Source organism: Euleptes europaea, chromosome 3 (assembly GCF_029931775.1).
Source record: "Euleptes europaea isolate rEulEur1 chromosome 3, rEulEur1.hap1, whole genome shotgun sequence".
NCBI classification, from domain to species: domain Eukaryota; kingdom Metazoa; phylum Chordata; class Lepidosauria; order Squamata; family Sphaerodactylidae; genus Euleptes; species Euleptes europaea.
The window spans coordinates 33,154,383-33,178,225 of record NC_079314.1 but is presented as its reverse complement, the minus strand read 5'-3'; the positions used below and the strand labels follow the sequence as shown (position 1 = coordinate 33,178,225).

The following is a 23,843-nucleotide window of genomic DNA, read 5'->3' as shown; positions in this document are numbered from 1 at the left end:
GAGACTCCATAAAACATCACTGCAAAAAGACGGGGGCGGAGCCGGAGGAGGGCAGGTTTTGAGGAGGGGAGGGACTTCAATGCCAAAGAGTCCAATTGCCAAAGTGGCCATTTTCTCTAGGTGACCTGATCTCTATCGGCTGGCGATCACTTGTAATAGCGGGAGACCTCCAGCTGGTACCTAGAGGGTGGCAACCCTATATACGTGCCACATGGTCACAGGAGAGCAGAAGCCAAACCAGATACTGCTGGGGTGACAACCCCCCCCCCCCAAAGATACCAAGCGTTTCTCTCCGAGAGTGGAAGAACAGCCTAGCAAGTGGATGGAAGCCGAGGAGGGAAAGCTACACTGAAGACTGTGCATTGCTCACGCCACCCACTAAGCACCTGCTTCATCTCCAGGCGCAGAGACACAAAACGGCTATTTTGATAGCTGGGGGGGGGGGGGACTGAAACTTGTCTCAAAGCTGCCTTTTCCCCCTTCCCTTCTCCCTTTTCAATCTGCAAAGTCTCCTTTTCAGCCTCTGCAGGAGCAGGGGCAACGAAAGAGGAGGTCCCAGCAACAGCCCTCAGCACACAGCTTCCATTGCCCATACATAACCTCATTATATTCCCATTAAAAAAGAAAAGAAAAGTAGCAATAGGGGAACCCGCCGTGGCAGAAGATAAAAGGCAGACTTTTCAGCTGTGTTTATGAGGTGGCGAATGGTGGTGGTGGGAGGAAGGAGCCAAGATCAACCCACCCTGCCCACACAGTGTGCCTGGCATTGAGGAAGGGGATGCTCCGCTCTCACGCTGTGAAGACAAAGCGGAAGAGCTTCCTGGCAGAGCGCTCTACCCAGGGACAAGACCCGGCCAAGGCCTCCAGGCACTAAACCCCTGTGGTGTAAATCCAGCTGGGGGAGACAGATTCTTTCCTGACTTTGTTTTTGTTTCCTGTGAGCTCGGCTAAACAGAGGCTGAGGGATCCCCCCACCCCACCCCCCAGCCCCGTCACTTTCCAGTAACATGAGAAGGCTGTAGTAGGGTTGCCAGGTTCCTCTTCGCTTCGGGAGGTTTTGGGGGTGGAGCCTGAGGAGGGTGGGGTTTGGGGAGGGACTTCAATGCCATAGAGTCCAATTGCCAAAGCGGCCATTTTCTCCAGGGGAACTGATCTCTACCGGCTGGAGATCAGTTGTAATAGCAGGAGAGCTCCAGCTAGTACCTGGAGGGTGGCCACCCCAGGCTGTAGAGAAGTCACAACGCCGGGGACTCGAAGCTTCTGGTGTTCATTGCTGTCTCTCTTCTTCCTCCCATCCCCCAAGCCTCTATAAAGAAAACACTGGCAAATCCAGCTTTGGATTTCAAGCTCCAGGGAGGGGTTTCCTTTTTTTCCTGTCCAGCTGAAGGAGCACAGCATAACCTCTCCCCTCTGAACCTTCCCATGCAGAGCATCTGCTTGGTATGCAGAAGGTCCCAGATTCAATCCCTGGCATCTCCAGTTAGGGACTAGGCAGGAAAGTGATGTGAAAGACCTCTGCCTGAGACCCTGGAGAGCTGCTGCCGGTCTGAGTAGACAATATTGACTTTGATGGACCAATATTGACTTTGATGGACCAAGGGTCGTCTGATTCATTAAAAGGCAGCTTCATGTGTTTTATGTGTTTACTCTTAAAGGATCTCTGGTGTTTGGAGGGAAATACCTCTCTCTGCTTGAGAACGTGGAGAGCTGGAGAGACCACAGGTCTGACTCAGCTTAAAGAAGCCACATAGGTTCAAAAGAAAGGGGCATTACAATGCTACAATGTTAAAAGTTAAATTGATATAGAGAAATGGAGACATGTGGACATCCCTAGCAGCCTGATGCCCTGACCTGGATAGCCCAGGCCAGCCCAATCTCATCAGATCTCAGAAGCTAAGCAGAGTCAGCCCTGGTCTGTATTTGGATGGAAGATCACCAAGGAAGTCCAGGGTCACTGCGCAGAGGCAGGCAATGGCAAACCACCTCTGAACTTCTCTTGCCTTGAAAACCCCACAGGGTCACCATAATTCGGCTGTGACTTGACAGCAAAAAAAGAAAGTTGTTGAATAGCGTAGCCTAGTTTAATCTCATCAGCGCGTAGAACCTACACAGGGTCAGCCATAGTTAATACTTGTATGGGAAACCACCAAGGAAGACCAGGGTTGCTATGCAGAGGTAGGCAATAGCAAACCACCTCTGAACTTCTCTTGCCTTGAAAACCCCACGGGGTCACCATAAGTCGGCTGTGACTTAATGGCAAAAAAAAGAAAGCTGTTTGATAGCCTAGCCTAACCTAATCTCATCCAAGCATAGAACCGAAGCAGGGTCAGCCATGGTTAGTACTTGTCTGGGAGACCATCAAGGAAGGCCAGGATTGCTATGCAGAGGCAGGCAATGGCAAAACACCTTTGCTCCTCTCATACCTTGAACACCTCATGGGCCTGGGTCGCCATTTATTGGTTGCAACTTGACCACACACTACTATTATTATTGTTGTTGTTGTTGACACTGCTAACCTTGGTTCAGCAGAACAAGTAGAAAATTCAGCTACCCTCCTCCACCCCTCACATATTCTTGCCGTGTGCACTTGCAGAACTGCTGCGCGGGAGACAGGCTGACTCTGTCACGTACTCCAGCAAATCTAATTTCTAGTAATTATAGAGTCTTTGCAAATGTGCCTGATGAAATCTCAGAAGCTCGAGAGATGCTCAAGAGAAGCTCCAGCACTGGGAAATGCTTGCCAGTCTTCCTCAGCGCCTTGCTTTACATTTTTTGTTTCCGGCCTCCACAGCCCACTCCTGTTTGACAACATAGCCCCCCCTTCCTGCATTATTATTTTTTAAACCTGGATCCTGGAAACAGCACATTACGCAAAATTGGCAAACATATGCATAATGCCCTTAACTGGTTCTGGTTGGATAAGGAGCAGGGAACACACAGAATGGCAGTGCAAGAACTGGGAAAGACAGGGAGCCACTCATGGTGTAGTGGTTAAGAGTGGTGTAGCGAGAGCCAGCATGGTGTAGTGGGTTAAGAGAAGTGGTTTGGAGCAGTGGACTCTGATGTGGAGAACCGCATCTGTTTCCCCACTCCTCCACATGAAGATAGCTGGGTGACCTTGGGCTAGTCACACTCTCTCAGCCACACCTACCTCACAGGGTGTCTGTTGTGGGGAGGGGAAAGGAAGGTGATTTTAAGCCGGTCTGATTCTCCCTTAAATCAGTGGTCAGCAAACCGTGGCTCGCGAGCAGCATGCGGCTCTTTGGCACCTTGAGTGCGGCTCTGCCTCCTCACTCACCGGCATCTCATCCAGGGTGGCACCAACGGGTCTGTCTCTCTCCCCAGCAGCCCTTGGAGCCGGAAGGAAAGGGGAGAGTCCGACCGCCGATCTAGAGAGGCAAATCCAAGGCAAAACCTCCCATGCAAAAATGCTCTCCTGTCCTATCCCAGATGACGGGGGAAAACCCAACTGGCGTAGCTTTGCCCGTCCTTACGTCTTTGCGATAGGAAAACTTCACGAGGCAAACGTCTCCTTCCTACCGTAGAAGGGGAACCCTGCCCGGGATCGATCTCCCCAGCAGCCCCGCTCGGGAGGAACCCGGATGGGCCCGTCCCCCCTCCGCGCCTCCCGCCGCCGGACTGTTCCATTCCGAGCGCAGGAAGCGGGGAGGTCTCCAGCGCCGGGTTGGTAACCTCCTCGCCACCAACTTCTCCCGCTCCTTCGACCCGAGCGCGGTCCGGCGGAGGAAGGGCCAGCAGCGGCTTCAAGAGACTCTCGGCCCAGCGGCCGGCAGGGAAGGAGACGGAGCGCCCGAGCCTCCCAGCTCTCCCACACACCCCTCGCCCCCTGCTCATCTAGCGGCCCTGCGTCCTGGGCTGGGACGCCTGGCGGCAGTGCCTGATTCGAGCTCTGGCTTGGGAAGGGGTTCGGGAGCGAGCCAAGGAACGCGCACCACGGCCGATCCCCAGGCGCGCGCGACCGGAGTGGCCCCCCGGACCCCCTCCCGAGGACTAAGGTGAGGCAGAACAGCGCCGTCGCCCGCGCATGCTTTTGGGGCACCTCTTCTCCTCCCCAGGGCATCCCCCCCCCTGCTGGCAGCTCCTGCGGCTTTTCTTGGCACAAAACCAACCGTGGAGACGCAGCACAGCCCTGGCTTTTGCCGGGAACCGTTTTGTGCGGTGACTGTTTGCCGCTAGTTTTTTTTAAAAAAATCTTTCTCCTCTTCCTGTGCAGAAAAGGGCACATGGGTTTGTTTTGAAGTGGCGGTGTGGCCCTGACCCCTCGCTTCCAGTGCTAGGCTCGGCAGTCTTTGGGTGCCTGAAACCCCCCCCCCCTTAAGTTTAAGAAATTTGGCTCTCAAAAGAAATCTCAATCATTGTACTGTTGATATTTGGCTCTGTTGACTAAAGAGTTTGCCGACCACTGCCTTAAGTTGTAAAGGAAGTCGGCATATTAAAACCAACTCTTCTTCTTCATCATCTGCCCACCAGTAAGATAGTATTTTTCCCCACTTGATGTCTTTCCATCATCAAATAAACTGCTGGTCAGTAGCAAAGCAACATTCACAGTCCATATAATCTCTGGTCAACCTGTTGTTCCCTTTAGACAGCACTAGACAAGGACGACTCTCTTTCTGCCCTTCCCCTCTCCACCTCAGGTCTCCCAGGATCTCAGGTAACAAGTGGCTGGGAAAAGTCCACCTCTGCCCGCAATCTTGGAGAGCGAGATCAACCAATGGTCTGGCATGCAAGGAAATTTCAAGTGTCTCGGCTCTCTCTGCCTCATCTTGACAGTCCTAATCCTTTCCTATGTTTCCATATCCATCAGGGTCAACACGAGGACAAAGTTTGCTTGATCTTGGTTTTCTAATCAACAGCCATCCAGGCAAGGAGACCAACGACTTGTGCTTAACTGAGTCAGTGCGATGGAAGCACCACGTGTCCAGTAGGGACCGTGAACCCTCAAAGAGGTGGATCACATTTCCCATCTTTCTCAACACGCAGAAAAACAGCATGCTTAAAGCGGCTCACAACCGACGACAAGCACGAGAAAATCAGGAAGAGCTGCTACACAGCCGGGAGCTTCCTCAAGCTCCAATATCAGAGGTGCCCTCCTCCCCCCCGCAAGAAAAATTAAAATAGGATCACGCTTCATTCTGACAGCTGAAAAGGTTGAATTTGGGAAGGCATAAGAATATGAACTCCTACTCTGTTATTGTTGCATGATTCATTGATTTGAGTGTGACTCATGCAGAGGCACAATGGGCAGCCCAGGGCAGGGAATTCTGTAATATCTGTAACAGGAATGGTTGAATGATTCAGCAATGCCCAGGCAGTGATGTGGCAGAATCATGTGCCAACACTGGAGGTGGTCAGAGCAGAAATGATGCCGAGGGCCGTCTTGGCTCCTATACTGGTAGGGTTCATTGGGCTTGCCTTTCCTTATTTCATTCATCTCTCTTGCTGCAGCTAATGAGACTAAATGCCTTGAAATGGAAGGAAGCTGAAGGCTGTTCAGCATGGATGCATACAACTGGGAGTCAGAAAACTGGGGGATACCATAAGGCGTACATACCCACATCAAACACATGTTTAACCATCACGTACTGTATTCATAGAGCATGCAGCACAGGTGCAGCTAAAACAGTAAAGAATACAGAGGTCCCTATGCATGACCATGTGGAGGCGCACTGAGAAGAAAAGTTCACCAAGACAGAATTCAACATGTGCAGATTTTCCCCTGCCATAACACGTTCTTTGAGGCAACCAGAATCTGACCTACGTTTGCAGCTTTTCCATAAAGAAGAATTTTAGGAATAAAATGGCCTGAGATCAGGCATGGCTTAAATGCAGCCACACACATGAGATCAGGCATGGCTTAAATGCAGGCACACACAGGTCAGCAAGACTCTTACCTTGAAATCGGCAAGCTGCTGCTTGATGGCCTCCACTTCTGTCCCCACCACCCACTGCAATGCTTCGTTCTCTTCTGCAGTGGCCGTCATGTGGTTCAGCTCCTTCAGTTGGTTGTAGAAGTCTTTGACACGAGCCAACGTCATTTCCACCTGCTCCAGGCGAGTTCTGCCCCTTTCGGTCAACTTGCCACATTGCTTACTTAAGGTCTCCAACTCACGCTTCAGCCCTATTAAATCAGGGCTCCCTTCATCCTCCAACATCTGCCTGCATTTCTCTTCAGAAGCTTGGATGTCTATCTTCAACCTCTGAAGCTTGGCCAAGAATTCGTGGACATCTTCTGCTTGGGACTGGAGGCTATCAATGTCTCTCCCAATGGGGCCCATGCTGTCCAACTCATCATCTAGATCAGCCAGCTGAGAGAACATCTCCCGGACGTGGTTATTAAACTGTCCAATCCCTTCAAGCTTGCTCTCCATCAGTACGCAACATTCATTGACTTTCTCCTTGATGACTTTGAATTCTTGCTGGGTGACCTCAGCTTGCCTTAACAGATGGGAGGAGTCTGATCCATCTGGAGCATCTTCTACCAGACCTCGAGTGAAGTTCTTCAGGTAATCCACCTGGGGTTCCAGTGCCTGGAGAACCTCCTGTTGGGCTCTCAGTTTCTCCAGGTTCTTAGTGCTGCAGGCCTGAGGGCCTAGAGCCTCATAGATTTCCAGCTGGTGCTTCGTCCCTTCCAGCTTCTTCTCAATGTTTCTAAAACTTTCTTGGAACTCCTTAAGCCTTTGTGACATTTCTTCAAGGGACTCGGTCTTTGCATGGAGCTCTTCGGTAATGGCATCCATCTTCTGGTTGATCCTCGCTTTCTCGTCCCGAACATCATCTTCATCCATTTCCGATGCGTTGATGAGGGTGTCCGCTGCGCTGTTCAGCATCTCCAAAAGGGAGCGCCGTTTCTCCACGTCACTCAGCAGAGCCTTTGACCTCAGGAGAGCGGCTTCCAGCTGCACGAGATCCAGGGTGACTTCCAACTCAGACATCTTTGACCGGCAATCCTCTACCCATGGGAAAAGGTCCTCAACATGACGCTGGTATTTTTGAGCCTTCTGCATGCAGTCTTTGAGTTTGGCATGCCGGTTGGCGATTTGCTTGCTAAGCTCCTCCCAGGTTGCTTTCAAGTTCACTAGCTGGCTCTGCAAATTGGCTTTTTCCTCCCCAGGATGAATGGAAAGCAGCAAAGTTTCACCCTCCGCCACAATCATTTCATAGGAACCGCTGTGTTGGTTGAGGCTCTTCTGGAAGTCTTCTTGTTCCTGGATCTGAGACTGTAGCCTCTCCAGCTTGGCTGAGATCGGGCTGCTCTGGGCCTGCTGCCTCAGTCTGTCATCCAGCCACACATGGAGCTCATCAAACATCTGCTGGAACTGCTGAGAGCTTGCAAGCGCCGTCTGCAGACGGTTCATTCGGTCTCCTAGAAAATGGATGAAGAGGGGACACAGTTAAAAATGCATTTCCTATTAAAATGTTAAATGTTCACAGTTAAAGATGACCACTCCGGTCATCTTCAGTGGCTCTCTGCTTCGGGGGGGAGGGGGCGCCATCTGAGGTAGGTAAGGAGGCAACCAAGAAAGGGCCTCATCAGTCGTGGCACCGAAACTTTGGAACTTAGAGAGTTTCCGTCTAGACATTAGGAAGAATCTTCTAACAGTCAGAGCGGTTCCTCAGTGGAACAGGCTTCCTCGGGAGGCGGTGAGCTCTCCTTCCCTGGAGGTTTTTAAGAAGAGGCTAGATGGCCATGTGTCAGCAATGCTGGTCATATACCGAATAAAATTGTACTCTACTCAATGCTGATTCTATGACCTTAGGCAGATGATGAGAAGGAGGGCATCTTGGGCATCTTCTGGGCATGGAGTAGGGGTCACTGGGGGTGTGGGGGGGAGGTAGTTTGGAATTTCCTGCATTGTGCAGGGGGTTGGACTAGATGACCCTGGTAGTCCCTTCCAACTCTATGATTCTATTTTATTCCTCCACAGGGAGATTTGTCTCTCTCTCTCTTTGTCTTTTTCCTGTGGGGAAAGACTATTTTGTTTTGTTTTGTTGTGCATTCCTTCACTAACTCTTAACAGTCTTCCTCTCTGTGCATTTTATGTGATTTTATTATGTTTTAGTCGTTTTAAATATATTACATTTTTGTATTTTAAGTGCCTTTGAATCATGTCTGAAATGTTTTAATGTTTGCTACCCTTGAGGACCCTGGGTTGGTTCAAAAGGTGGCAGAGAAATGTTAAATAAAAGAAATAAATACATTTCATGAGCTAGGTAGAGCCCCCATGCCATTTTGGCCATTGAATGCACAAGTTAATATTCTTGTTATAGGAAAGGAGCACCTTTTAGCAAAATGGCAGTCCAGTACAGACAAGGAAACCTGTCTAGGAAACCTACGTGGCCAGAATATGCTATGAATCAGAGAATATGTCTATAATGTAACAGCTTTCGCAGAATCCCAGCACCTGTTTTCCTCTGTGGGCCAGAAACTGCAGGCCGTTTTTCCCATTACTTTTTAAGGTGTACACTTAAAACCAACAGGGGCATTGTAGAAGGGTGGCATAGCCTTAGGGTTGCCAGGTCCCCCTTCGCCATTGGTGGGAGGTTTTTGGGAGGGAGCATGAGGAGGGTGGGGTTTGGGGAGGAGAGGGACTTCAATGCCATAGAGTCCAATTGCCAAGGCGGCCATTTTCTCCAGGTGAACTGATCTCTAGAGATCAGTTGTAATAGCAGGAGATCTCCAGCTGGTACCTGGAGGTTGGCAACCCTAGATAGCCTGGAGCTCCCTATGGAGTGTATACTTGATGGCGAATCAAAGTCTGACTTGGGAAGGCCTGGAGGTCAAGGCTGGGCCTAATGAGATTGGGAGTCCTTCTTGTCTACAAAGCCTTCCCAGCTATGGACCACTGAGGGATTCTGGATCCTAGGCACTGAATTATGGGTATTAATCACCCCTCTGTGTGTGAGAACTTCCTTTCATACCTGCCAAGTCTTCCAAGCCTTTGAGAGGGAGGGCCACGGTTTCCAAGCGCTTCTTCAGCTCCTCCTTCAGGTACTCTTCTCCAATGAGATCAAACAACTCTTCACACAGCACCTGAGCTTCGGTGATCTCCTTTTCCAGCTGTCCCAGATCAGACCGGATCTCGCTCATTTCTTCCAGCTGCTGTTTCACAGCCTCTGGCTGCGTGCTAATGGCAGACTGGCTGCTCACACGCTGCCCAGCAGCCTTCACCTTTTCAGACAACCCCTGAAGCAGTTCTTGGTACTGGGTGCTCTTGACAATGGCCTGGTTGATTTGGCTGGAACGGGAGTTGAGCAGTTCCGTGAGCTCGGTCCACTTCTGGTTGACGGCCTGGAGATCCTGCCGCATGCAGTCGGTGGACGGAGACGCCTCGCCAGGGCTGGCGAGGATCCCTTGGGCAGCCTTGTTCAGCTGATCATACTGGGGCTTGCGAGCTTCAAATTCCTTCAGCATGAACTGCAAGAGAGACCACACCGAGAGCTGGCTTAGTTTTTACAGCAGTGGCTTTAAAGAAGCCCAAGCTGATGACCAAAATGGATCTACCCCACAATCTGCATCAGTGGCCTCAGAACCACCCCCCCCTTTGAAGCATAACAGTTCCTATTTCTGAGAAGGAGCCCTGTTCCCAGTGATTCATCTGGCAAAGAACCCTGTTCACTGCAGAGGATTCTGGAACACGTACTAGGGTGTGCTTCTGGTTCATGCCACATGCCAGGCCTTCTGAGTCTCCATGTTAAGAACATAAGTATGTCTCCCCCGGAGGACATTACGTTTATCAAACAAAATCTGCTGGTGTTCTTTGGCCCAAAGAGTGTCTGGCTGGCCTCGACCAGAGCCAGGGCTTTCTCTGCCCTGGCTCCAGTCTAGTGGAATAGTCTCTCCAATGGGACCAGGGCCCTGAGGGACCTTAAGGAGTTCCACAAGGCCTGCAAGACCGAACTATTCACCAGGTTTATGGTTGAGGCCTGCTACGGGTTTTCCATCAAATGCTGGCCTCCCTACTTCCCCCCTCCCCCATTCTTATTTATATTTATTGGGAATTATCCGGGTGTTCTGGCTGCCCACAGGCCCTGCTGTAGCTTATGGGCTACTGTGGAGTGCCATCTTCTATTTTTATCTATATTTATATTGATATGTATATTTATGTTTGTATTTATTGTGGATATCTTTTGATTTGTCTATGGGGCTGTTCTTTTGTGATGTGCGGTTTTAGTGATTTTATTGGAATTTTATGGAACTTACTGGAATTTTATGGAATTGCCTGTTATGACTTGTAAGCTGCCCTGAGCCTGGCTTTGCTGAGGAGGGTGGGATATAAGATTAATAAAATAAAATAAATAAGCGCAAGCCCTGCTGGATCAGACCAGTGGTCCATCTAGTCCAGCATCCTGTCTCACACAGTGGCCAACCAGATACTCCAGAGGGCCAATCACAGGGCGCAGAGGCCAAGGCCTACTCCCAATGCCACCTCCCAGCACTGGTCGCCTTAAAGGATTGGACAGCGTGACCCCTGGGCGTACTCAGCTCCCCCCATAGCTGCATGATGCAGAGAGGATGGGCAAAGGTGGGCTTTCTGCCTTTCAGGGCTTCTTGGTCACCATGACTGATTTTCTCACTGAGGAGTTCCTCGGAAACTGCTAATCTAAGCAGCGAGTGGCTGAAAAAAAATTCTCGCCAGCTCAGTGGTAAACTGTCACCTTTGTTTAGGGCCTCCTCCTGGCTAGGGTTCCCAACCTCCAGGTACTAGCTGGAGATCTCCTGCTATTACAACTGATCTCCAGCTGATAGAGCTCAGTTCACCTGGAGAAAATGGCCGCTTTGGCAATTGGACTCTATGGCATTGAAGTCCCTCCTCTCTCCAAACTCCACCCTCCTCAGGCTCCACCCCCAAACTTGCTGCCTGTGGCGAAGAGGGACCTGGCAACCCTACTCCTGGCACTCAGAATGAGGTATAAAGATACACAGCTTCAACGGGCCAGTAAATTAAACAGCAAACCAAGGAGTGAGCCATTGAGAAGGATTTCAGCTGTTTGACAACGAAACAGGAGGCACAAACCATCTGCAGTTTCAAGGAGGGCCTGCCCAGAAGCTGAAGGAACTCTCCTCCTAACAGGACTTCCGCTTCAGGGGGGGAAATCATGGTGATGATGATGGCATTCATAAAACATTTCACTCGTCTGCCTTATTTGTCCTGTTGCTGTTCTCGATCATATAAACAAACTGCAGCACGACAGTCAATTGTGTTAGCCAAAAGGCGTTTTTTCCTTCCCCCTCCTCTGTGGGTCTGACTGGATACCGGCTTCTTAGCAATATGATTCATAACCCCAAAGGGAGGGAGAGAAGTACAAAAGGCGGGCAGGCGGGGCTGGTAAAATGCAGTGAGAATCTTTGAACAAGCTTTCCCTCCCCATCAAGGCTTGTGGTCTGGAGAGAGAGAAGAGGCCTCTGGAGAACAGCTTGGATCGATGGAAACTTTATAGGGCCAGGTGGAATCCTATTGGTCTCTGGTGTCAGCTGACCACTGCTGAGTAGGGAACTGCCATATCCCTCACTGTCCAGGAGTGCCACTCAGGGTGGGCCCCTCCTTGGGGCCGGGCACTTGTGGCAGCTCCTGGCTCAAAGCCCCCGTTTCCTCACCCCCTCCTAATTAAATGCATCCTTGGAAATTAGGGTCAATTGGCATGAGGCCAGTTAACAACAGGGTTGCCAGGTCCCTCTTCGCCACTGGCGGGAGGTTTTTGGGGGCAGAGGCTGAGGAGGGCGGGGTTTGGGGAGGGACTTCAATGTCATAGAGTCCAATTGCCAAAGTGGCCATTTTCTCCAGGTGAACTGATCTCTATCGGCTGAAGATAAGTTGTAATAGTGTTGTGCAGCAGATCTCCAGCCACTACCTGGAGGTTGACAACCCTAGTTAACATGGAGGGGCTGAGGCAGGAGTTGGGTGGCCCCACGCCAGACCCACTCAGCAGCTTGAGCTCAGCCCTGCCCCCCGCCCCCATAACTCCACCCACATTTACCTTAGCGCGCCCGACCCTCAAACGGAAGCAGAAACAAGGCTGACGCCCCAGCTCACCTGAACTTGCTGTTTCTGTGCGTTCAGCATGTTGGGATCGATGGAGAGCGGCCCCAGCACGCTCATCATGAGCTCCTTCTCCATCAGCCAGGGCCGCAACTGCCCTTCGGCGACCTGGAAGCTAGCCAGCTCGCTGGCTGACTTCTCCAACTTCTCCTGCCGCTCCGCCGTCACCTGGTTGACGTGGGCCCACCTGGAATCTGAATGCCAGAAACGCAATGGTTGGGAACGACCCCGGTATGACCGTCGTGAACATTTCTGCGGCATCCATTAGCTAAGGCTAAGCCAGGGCCTCTGGATCTTGAATCCAAATGACTCTTCTCATCCGTTCCCTGTGGTTTCCCGTAGATCTCCTTTGTGAATTTGTCCCTGCTGCAGCTTCTAACCTGGTCTCATCTGATGCTCTTGCCCAGGAAGGAGCCTGACCCTGCTGCTCTATATCATGACTGGCAGCCTCTGATCTGCCTATCTGAAATGAAAGTTCGGCAATGTCCACCCACACTCCCTATAAACTCTACAACTGGATCCCCAACGTGGTGCTCATGGGTGCCATGACCCCTGCCAACACCTCTCTTGGAGCCTGCCTAGTGTTTTTTAGGAAGCAAATGGGGCTTTGACCCAGCAGGGCTTCTGACTGGCGATGCAGATTTTTTAAAAGTTGCTTCATCAGCAGCTACCCCCCAGCAGAAGGATCTTCGTTGTGTAACTGAAAGTAAGCTGTGTGTATGCAAGGAAAAAAATGCGTAAACATGTTCATTCTAAATGGCATCCTGTTACACAGAGCTTCTGCCTGAAATGTTGGAGAGTTACTATTAGAGTGCATATCCTCACTCTCTGACATTTTGTGGTTGCGCCCACCACCGTGTGTCAGAATTCCAAAGGTGCCCGCAGGCTCAAAAAGGTCGGGTACCCCTGCTCTAGAAGTTACACAAGGTGTACCTATGATATGGGCTTAAGCTGGTTTAAGTGGTCATCCTCAATCCCCAGGAATTTCCTGTTCTGGGAAGACGGAACAGGAATCCCTAACAAAAGTTTCAGACCCTCACTAACACTACAATTCCCAGGATCCTTTGGGGGCCAGCCATGATCAAATCAATGTAAGCTAGTAGTAAAGGTATAATTAGTGGAAAGGAATGCAAGAGTACATGTTCACACAATGTTGCCTTTCCTTTTTAACCTGAGATCCCCTAAATTGAGATGCCGGGGACTGAACAGGACACCTTCTGCATGCAAGCCACATGCCTCTGCGGGCAGAGACCTCTTTTAGATGTAGCTTGCAGGGCTGTTCTTGGAAAGTTTCCTCGCAGTTCCAATTATTGGCCCAGCTCCTGTGCAAACAGGGTGTGCCTCCTCTGAACAATCAGAGATGGAACCAATTCTACACAGAAGCTAGTTTTAATAAATAGTTTAAGGGGAGACTTTTGCATACCAAGTAGTTTAATTATTCTATTACAAATATTAATTCTCGTTTAACAAACATTCAAATTGTCAAATGTTAAAATAGGGCAGTGGGGTGGGGGTGGGGGGAGCCAAAAGAGTGATCCATAGATTTCGCTGAAACGCAATGTGATAGGAAACATCTTTGCCGTTCAAATCTATCAGGAAGTCTTCATTAACTCAGATGCATCCGACACACACCTTTTGGGCCTGTCAGAATTGTTCTCAAAAGAAAGGCACGCAAGGACTGGTAAAAGCTATTAAAGAGGGGACGGGAGCAGGACACCGGAGGGAAACTCTGACAATATTCAAAAGGAGACCAGAAAGCAGAGAAAGGGCTGCTTAAAAACAGAGGATAACTTTCCAGAAACAGTCTGAGCTTCAGAACTGCTGGCAGTTGCTGAAAGCCTAGTACAGATTTCACTTTCTCTCTCTCACACACACACACAGACCCCACCCAAGCCAATGCCGAGTCCTCACCCACCCAATGCAAAGGGAGGAGCAGAGCCCACATGGTGGAAAGATCTGCAAAACTCCGCAAAAAAAATAAGCAGCACAATCCCCTGGGAAATTCTCCTCTGCAAGCCAGCGGAATCACATGGATATATACCCCGCTAACATTTCAGACACATTCAAACACCACCTGTGCACTGGTGATGCCCCAGTTCTCATACCCTACTTGAGAATCCCTCCCACTCCTACATTTCACTGAGACTCTTCTCTGCCTGACATGCATGGTGCAGACTGGCCTGCTCCGACTTCCTAAAAGCAGAATGTGTGAGGAAGCTGGCTGTAACCGTTTCCTTGGTTTTTTCCACACTAGCCATTTAAGTCAGGAAGAGAAATAACCTGTTCCCTTACAGAGAAGCCAGGCACCATTGCAGCCAACCCACTGCATTCCAGCATTTTCTGTGTTCCTTTTAGACTTGATATGTAGCTTTTTTCCAAGTTAACACACACAACTGCAGCTCTGGTCCCAAGACCACTCCCTCTCTACAGTTTCCTCCTACCCTCTATTTGTTTTAAAACTCAGCCAAAATTACTTTTTGTTCACTTGCGCAGCATTCCCGAAGAGGTCCCTAATAAGTTCTTGTTTCCTTAGTGGTGGTGTGGGAGGCTTTAGTTACTGCCTTTCCCTTTGCAGCCGAAATGATTTTTCTTCTATTTTCTTTTTTATCATTGTAACCAGCACTTATGAGGGAAGTTGGCATGGTGTAGACCGATCTCCTCAGGTCTCAGAAGCTAAGTAGGGTTGGTACTTGGATAGGAGACTACCAAGAAAGAGTCTGCAGAGGAAGGCAATGGCAAACCACCTCTGTTTCTCACTTGTCTTGGAAGCCCCTTGCTGGGGTCGCCATAAGTCAGTTGTGACTTGATGACGTTTAAAATATGTACATAACCAGCCATTACAAACATAATTTTTTTTTAATGAAGTAACATATTGGCTGCAATGGAAAAAACAGTAATTAGAGCCTCTTCTCTTCCCACCCCATTACCTGGAAAAGGAACTGATTAAGGACCCTGTTCAAGAATGGAGTGCCCGCTGAGGGGTAGTAGAAAGTAACTGATTAACCATGGAGAAGCACAGTGGTCCTGGAAAACAAGAAAGGGGCGAGTAACAAAATCTAAAGAGACAATTGCAGGGAGAATCTGGATTTTTTTTCCTGAACAGGATTTAGTTACCTTAACTCCCATGTAAACATAACAGTAGGATTTTGCTCATAGGCATTTTTTAAATGGGGAATCCAGCACCATATTAAATGCTATGTGGAATCTCCATTTCAATTCCACTTGCAACTGCACAAAACGTTCCATAAAACCTACAACTGCTGAACACAAGACTGCTTGTACTGAATACCTGCCATTCACATTCAGCGACATTTCCTATCAGGATGGGCAGTTTTGGGTGTGGTGAGGAGGGAACAGAAGCAGCGCCCTGGTACACTGTGCCCTTTACGGGCACTGGCTTAAAAGTGTACCCTCCCACTACTCAAGAGATTTAACTTTCAAAACCCCAAGTGTGAGGGCTGAAACCTGAAGAACGTGCATGTTCACATGCATTTACATTAATACAATTCTTAGAAGACCTCCCCTATCGGGGGAGGGAAGGATATGCACATGAGAAAGGCAAAAGAGCATGCTTGTGCTATTTTGGCATTTTCCATTCATTCCCGCAAGCCTTGCACAGGACAATGTGCTTGTGGGTTGTGCCCCAGTGGGCCCCTTCCCTTCCTAGTCCTGCCCCTTCCCACACTTTCCCTTATGCTACAGTTCTTTCGGCACACAAAAGGTCCTGCCCACTCCCTTAGCTGCACTTCAAGCTGAATGGAATTCTGCTCTGCTGTTGAGTTTAGAACTGGGGCTGAATTTTGATTAGTCCTAGATGAGTTTTTTTGGGGGGGGCAGAGGTCACAGGGCAACATACTTAGGTCTTCCAGCATCTTCTTCCAGTTTCCAGCTTCTGGGGATTCAGGATATTTCTCCAGGAGCCCAGAGAGAGATTCCTTAGCCTTGTGAACTTTCTCAGAATTCTGCTCCAACTCAGCCAGAAATGCCTACGGGGATAAAAGGGGAGGGGAGGTAAAAAGGACAATGATATTATTACAGATTTTATTGGATTTGTTTCTAATGAAAAGGCCTGCCCCCAAAGCAGCAAGAAATCAATAGGTGGGGGGGAGAAGCAGGAACTATCAATTTCGGTGTTTGGGAATGGAACTTTTCATCAGAGACAGAACTCTTTACAGTCATAGAACATTAGCCATGCTAAGTTCACATCAAGGGTACATCGGGAAGGCCAGTGGTTGCTTGCATGCGAGTTCTCCCAAAACTCAGATGACAGCAATACCTCCAGCACTCATCATAAGGAGAGAAAGAACTCTGAGAGCTCTGCTTGAACTCAACACCCAAGAGCCTAATTAACCCCTCCAGGCTGTAGCTCAGGGGCTGGGATGGCCACTCTCACAGGCCTTTGCTGGGGCACGGCATTTGGGAACACTGGTGAGAATGACTCCCTGGAGTAGTCAGAAAGAGACAATGGCCAGGCCACACCTCTTACCACCAGAGATATTTTTAAATTCCTGACCAAGTGAATCTGGGTGGTGGCACGGTAGAGTATGAAGTCACAGAATAGGAGCAGATCGGAAGACCCGCTGCCTAGCGGTGCAACAGGGGCCTGTTGGGCCGCTCTAATGCCAAGCTGCTGGCTAGCAATGCCCTTTTCGGCTGGACTCGGGGCTGGGCTTCCTTGCTGTTGTTCCTAGGGTTGCCAACCTCTAATTGGGGCGGGGAGATCTCCTGGAATTACCACAGATCTCCAGACAACAGATCAGTTCCCTTGGAGAAAATGGCTGCTTTGGAGGCTGGACTCGGTGGCATCACCTCCCTGTTGAGGGATGGGATGAACCTCTCCCCCAAACTCTGCCCTCCCCAGGCTCTGCCCCCAGATCTCCAATAACTTCCCAACCCGGAGTTGACAATAGGGTTGCCAGGTCCCTCTTGGCAACCAACGGGAGGTTTTGGGGACGGAGCCTGAGGAGGGTGGGGTTTGGGGAGGGGAGAGACTTCAATGCCATAGAGTCCAATTGCCAAAGCGGCCATTTTCTCCAGGTGAAGTCGGCTGGCGATCAGTTGTAATAGCACGAGATTCCCAGATATTACCTGGAGGCTGGCAACCCTAGTTGACAGCCCTTTCCAAGCACAGACTGCTCTGGTGACCTTACCAGAGTTCTGGGGTGGGGGTGGGGGGCTCCCTTCCACAAAAGAGACAGGCAGGCTCAATATGCCCCCAAAACAGAATGTGCTGAAGTCTTCCCCAACACTGAGGAGAGGGTCAGCGTTGACTTGGGGGCTGACATTGATCAAGTCGGCTGCATTGCTACAGAAGGGTCCTGCCCTGCTTCCCACTCCTACACAGCACTGCCTGTCCCCTAGGGGAGGAAGGCAAGTGCAAAAAGCCAAGTGGTTTGCTGTGGGGTAAGCCTTCCCCTGTGGCTGCCCCCCTAAGGTCAGGCTTCCTCCCAATCCAACACACTCTAAGGCAGGGGTACGGAGAGGAAGAAAGAACATTTGCTGCAAAGGGTTTAGCTGGCCAAAAACTGCCACCTTGATATGGGCCTACTCAAGATTCTACTTCTGCTGATCTCCCCTTCAGCTGAAACAAAGCCCCTTCCTCCCTTAGCATCTCTTTGCTCAAGGCCCTGCCTGTGGACCCATCAGCTGAAGACTGCCTCACCCCAAACCAGGGAAGAGAATTATTATAAACAGCAGCTTTGCGCCCCACTACCATCCAGATCAGCCTCATGTAGAGTACGCCATGGGCCAAGGCTGTATTAAGCATTCATGTGGTATTCTCCACAAGAAGGCCCCCTCTTCTCATGATCTACTTTAGGTGAGGAGGTAGAATATGAAGGTGTAAACAAACAGCCGCGTACTTTGTTACGATCCGCCTCAGCTTTCATCGTCTCCGACTTCGTGAGTGAGGAGGACCCTTCGAGTGCCGACAAGGCCTGCTCCTTTGACTCCAGCCACTTCAGCAATGAACCCGCCTCCTCCTGGGCACCCCTCATCTTTGCCAACATGGCGGACAGATCTTCCTGATGCTCCCGTAAAGAATTGCCAAGCCCTTCATACTGCTGGTTCACATCCGACACGTCACACTGGATCTCGGTCAAATCTAAACCAAAAGAGAAAGCGAATGTGTGTCAAGGCCAGTATTCAGTCACATCCCCTGATACTGGTGCAGATACTAGAGAGGCATTCCCTGATACTAGAGAGGTATTCACATGAGCTAAGACAAAACATGGCCTTAGGAGCCCCTACTGGGTCTTTCAGCCAGATGTGCCTCGTTCCCACACGGGTCACACACACACTTTATACACAAAGGCAAGCTACCCATTTGCAAAGGCAAAAATAGGGAAGGTGGTTCCAAAATTACTTGTCAGCTGAGCCCCTGAATAAGATACCACCACTTGGAAGAATGACTTGAAGTTCAAGGAATACAGAGATAGAGCTTGTGAGAGATCATCAGTGGGTGTCTGCACCTTTCAGTACAGGTTGAGTATCCCTTATCCGGACATCCAATATCCGGACTGATCCGAAAACCAGACCTTTTGAGCCAGCATGTAGGCATTACTCACAGGCCCTCAGCAGTGCCGTTGATGGTTCAATGTACACAAAATTATTTTAAAATATTGTTACAACTACATTCAGGCTATGTGCATAAAGTATATATAAAACATAAATGAATTTTGTGTTTAGACTTGGGTCCCATCCCCAAGATAACTCATTATGTATATGCAAAAATGCCAAAATATTCTAAAATACGGAAAGATCTGAAATACGGACCACTTCTGGTCCCAAGCAGTCCGGATAAGGGATACTCAACCTGTATATCCATCTTATGCAGGAAAGGTTTTTTCCCCCCTTTCTTCCTGTAATTCTCAATATTTGCTTTGACTAAGGAGCAGCAGGCAGACTTCAGAAACTTGGGGTGTGTATTTGTTCTTTCGTTTGGGACAGAAAGGTTTGCCAAGAGTTGATCTGAGGGCAGATAACTTCCTCAGATGGAAGAGCCTGGGCACCATTTTGGCTCTTCAGCACAACCTTGTCCTCCAATATACTTATTGGGCTGATCCATGCAATTCTTCCCTCCGCCTTTGCAAGCATACTGGCTATTTGCCTTGGGAAGTGTGGACACCGTGAGATCTACTGAAACCCAAAACCCAGTTTCCATGCAGAAAGGGGCCCCAACACCAGAATTCAGCCTTGCCTGCTTCCCTGTTAATCTGAAATGGCATCTGAAGGTTCTGTAATACCTTGGCATACCAAGCTGAAATTACTTTGTTTAACCCTATTAGGCAAATTCCCTCTAAGAAGGCTATATAATGCTGGCTGGGATACAGTGGCTATTTCAGAGGGCAGGCGGATGAAAGTTTCTTCTGCCAACTGCAAGTGGATTTGTGGGAGTGGGGAGGTTGAGGATTTGAGCCGCTGTTCATTTTATGGTTCTATTTACCGGTTCGTTTTAAGGGTTATCATCTGTATAACGTTACAGCCAAGGATGATTCTAACTAATTTTTACTTCTTCAGCTTCTTGAACTTTGCATTACATAACTTGTTAAATTATTTGTATATAGTTACAATCACATTTACTGCTACTCCTGATCTTCTTTTGAGAGATTGGTGTGGCACTGTCTCCAGGAGATCTACTGACACACACACATACACGCATGAACAAGTGGCTTGGTTCTCTCACCTTTGCAGGTGTGATATCCATTCACACTGCCTACAGAACTTCCTGCAGTGGTCACCACAGAACCTGAGTGAGACAGACACAGAGGCAGACAGAACGACAAAGACCAACATGTTAGCAATACAGACAGTTTAAAAAACACAGACATGCAGTCCTTCGTGACTAGACGACCACCCAGAAGGGCAGAGAGGCATAGTTAGACAAACTGCAAAAATGAACTGCTCACACCCTGCTGCCCAGGAAGATCCTTTGCCTCAGGACAGGGGGCTGGCCCGGAAGTCGACTTCATCGCACAGAGGTGCATGAAGAAGCCTCCATGCCATGCTGCCTTCACACCACCAGCAGGAAGTGTGGCACCCAGAGGACATTGGGAGTTCTTCCAGTTCAGGGGGACAGTTTCCACTCATAGTGCCTGCCACCTCCAGGAACCGGGACAGAGGTACAGAAACCTTCCAACCCAGATGGGAAAAGCACATGAGGAGCTCTGCCGCCCATCGCAACTGCAGAGCGCAGGAACTGCACTGCAGTAGAGGCAGTTGCATGCAGTCTTTGCATGGTCACGGCCATGTGCAGACAGGTGAGCTGCAGTCTTGGCAGTGAGGTCTTAGTGGTGGCTTCCTCATCTCAGCTCTAAGTCTGAGGCCCCATTCGTGTTACCTAGGCAACAAGGTAGATACCGGAGAACTGCTTCCACAGAACTGGGAACCATCTTGCAAGAGGCAGTGACCCTGCAACTGGCCAGCTATGCAGAAGAGGCTTTTCGGCAGCCAGCATATTACTAAGGTAATGCATATTTGGGTCAGACTCCAGCTGGGAATGACGGGCATGACTGAAAGAGCAAACCACAGTCACGAAACAAAGCTAGCACAGTACAAGACAACAAAACATTCCACGACAGGCACAGTTTGGGGCTCCTAAGCTCTCAAGAAATATATAAGTGCTATTTGAGCCCAATGCAGTGAGCAGAGAGCTGCTGGTTTCCAAGCACCCCCAGAAACTGTAGCTAGAAACTGCAGAGAGCCAGCATGGTGTAGTGGTTAAGAGCGGTGGTTAGGAGCGGTGGACTCTAATCTGGAGAACCAGGTTTGATTCACCACCCCTCCACATGAGAGGCGGAGGCTAAGCTAGTGAACCGGGTTGGTTTCCCCACTTCTACACATGAAGCCAGCTGGGTGACCTTGTGCTAGTCACAGGACTCTCTCAGCCCCACCTACCTCACAGGGTGTCTGTTGTGGGGAGGGGAAGGGAAGGTGATTGTAAGCTGGTTTAAGTCTTCCTTAAGAAGTAGAGAAAGTCGGCGTATAAAAAACCAACTCTTCTACTTCTATACTTGCATGTTCCTGCTCAGTGGGTTGTGTGAGGGATGGGGTCATGTGGTTTTTAACTAACATAAAATTTTGCCTCCATTCTCTCCAGGCAGAGGATGAACCGAGTGGCATCCAAAGACTGTCTAGTAAGAGACGGCAACCTCTTTTAACAGAACTTCAGAAAATTTCCCCCTACTACTGCTCCCACTTAAAGGAGTTCTTCACACACAAAACAAGAAACCCAGAAACAGGGTCCCCCCCCCCCCCCGGTAACAAGGCCACAGCTGCCTAAATAACCCAGACATGCCCCAGTGTGTCAGAAGTTGGAAGCTAAGCAGGGTCGGTCATACTTAGTTTTTGAATGGGAGACAACCAAGGAAGTCCAAAGTTGCTATGCAGAGGAAGGCTGTGGCAAACCACCTTTGTTCATCTCTTGTCTTGAAAACCCCTTAAAGGGTCGCCATAAGTCAGTTATCGCCTTGACGGCACTTTATCGCCATCATTATTAACAAGGCCACTGAAATCCGCAAAGGGGTTTGGTCTGGACAGGAACCTGTCTTAAGATTCCATCCCAAACCCAAGGGAGGGTTCTCATGTTTCAGAATGGCCTAGTTCAATCCTGGAAGCATTCCTGTTTACTTTCTTCTTGTATTGCAGTCGGGAAAACCATCCAATGGGTCTCTTCCCCCTTCCCACGAGGTACCTCGCCTGCCTCTCTCTCTCTCTCCTCCCTCTGGGGAGGGAACGCAACAGCTGCTGTGATGTCACCATCCCCAAAAGAGGTTTCAGGAAAGGAAGTGAAAACTAAAACTTCCTCCCACTGAAATTCCCAAGATGGTTTTAAATCGCCAGCAAGAGAGATCACAATGGCGGCCCCAGCTGGGATGCTCCTGGGCTGGTTCTGCAGCTTTGCAACAGCGCTCCTTCAGAGAGGGACTCAGACCTAATTCCAGATATATAGCTGCAACAGTCAGCCCCAGAAAATACAAACAGTAGCATTGTGACACCTTGAAGACTGTCAGGGTTTTTCTTCTAGTGCCAGCTTGCATGGACTAGAGGAGCTACAGGAACAAATGGGAAAGCCCCCTAGGAGGCACATGCTGGTGGTGGGAGAGAGGGTTGATCCCATCTTTAAACAAAAAACGGCTCTTTGACCTTCTAATGCTCCTGAGCTGAAATAAATACGTTTTAGAATAACAGGTAGATTAGACTCCAGTAGCACCTTACAAGCCCACAAGATTTTCAGGGTATGAGCTTCGACTCTCAAGAGTTCAGACCCTGAAAGTCTTGTTGGTCTCCAAGGTGCTACTGGACTTGAATCTAGCTGTTCTACGGCAGGCCAACACAGCTACCCTCTGAAATTATTTTAGGAACACTGTATATGTGGTATCAGCAGCCTGAATAACCCTATCTCATCAGAGCTTGGAAGCTAAACAGGACTGGCCACGGTTAGTACTTAGAGGGGAGACCAACAAGAAAGACCAGGGTTGCTATGCAGAGCAAGGCAATGACAAACTACTTCTACTAATGTCTTGCCCTGCAAATCCCATGAAGGGTTGTCTTAAGTCAGTTACGACTTAATAGCACATCGTCATCATCATCACCATCATCATCATTTTGTTGAAAGTGCCATCAACAGTTGCTGGAGAAGGAAGGAAATCAGCATCAGCTCCAGGCAGCAAGAAAAGAGGATTTCACATACAGGAAGCTGCTGTAGAGCCCAGACCTCCAGTTCCTCAAGGCCCGTACTGTCTCCACTCTGGTTTTTAGCAGTTCTCCAGGCATTTAGGGCAGAGACAGGAAGTTTCCTGAAATTCTCCTAACTGGACCTGGGATCATCTACCATAAAAAAAACAGTTCTCCACCCCAGGAGTCCTTCAAATCTTCACAAAAACAAAACAGGAAACCAATACTGGAGTGACCTCTCGCTCCAAGCCCTTGGCTGGCTGTCTCCCACCCCCACCCCTAAATCCAAGCTGCTGTGGCTGGTATAAGTCCTATCTCATGACCAACTGAAACCAGAGTAACTCATCAAGAAGAGCTCGTAGAGCTCTACGAGCTCTTCTTGATGAGTTACTCTGGTTTTTTTCGGTGGAAGAAACACGGAAGAAATGGCAATGTTATTTTGAATATGTTAAATGGAAAGAATAGGTTAAAATTTCATAAATAGCGATAATATAGATAATGTTTAGATTATATAGATACAGGATTTATTAAGTATATTGTATAACACTGAAATAATCTTATAAGAAGTATTAGATGTAAGAAGAAATCTATTCCCCGAAGGAATAGAATGTGTGATTGTAAATGTATGTATGTGTTTTTGGTTTTTTTTTCTTGTTAAAAAATTAATAAAATATCTTGAAAAAAAAGAAGAAAAGCTCTACCTGCAGTATGGAAGCAGCTTTGGAGGGGTGTGTCTCACCTGCTTTGGATTGTGCATCAGGAGCTGTGATCTCAACTATCAAACTCTCCAAGGCTGTCCCTCTGCAGTTGATATCCCTCACGAGAGCTCCCTTTTCCGTCCATTCGTCCAAGAGAAACTAGCAATGGAATATAGTTAGATGTCAGAACACAAAGCACACACAAAGACCTAGGGATATGTAAGGCCATAAGGTGTATCTCTCAGTTCCGCTGCAGAAGCATCCAACTAGGTACTGGATGGGCACAGAATCCAACATCTGCAGAACTTCAGCTTTTGTTTAAATAGGAATGCAACTTTCTAGCCTCTAATGATATGAAATAGGCCTGAGCGCATGGCCAATGACTGGCGAAATCTCTGAAGTCCACAGC

General features: G+C 49.1%; 1 protein-coding gene across 1 annotated transcript in view; it reads right to left on the bottom strand.

Annotated features, from left to right (window-relative positions):
- MACF1 (microtubule actin crosslinking factor 1) overlaps positions 1-23,843 on the bottom strand; it is a 378,039-nt gene that overhangs the window by 108,048 nt on the left and 246,148 nt on the right. Inside the window, exons 46-52 of the mRNA XM_056846741.1 lie at positions 23,476-23,593; positions 19,747-19,809; positions 17,924-18,165; positions 15,919-16,048; positions 12,057-12,256; positions 8,944-9,439; positions 5,916-7,387 (exon numbers count right to left, since the gene is read on the bottom strand). Of these exons, the coding sequence (XP_056702719.1) occupies positions 5,916-7,387; positions 8,944-9,439; positions 12,057-12,256; positions 15,919-16,048; positions 17,924-18,165; positions 19,747-19,809; positions 23,476-23,593 (2,721 nt within the window). The remainder of the gene's footprint in view (positions 1-5,915; positions 7,388-8,943; positions 9,440-12,056; positions 12,257-15,918; positions 16,049-17,923; positions 18,166-19,746; positions 19,810-23,475; positions 23,594-23,843) is intronic.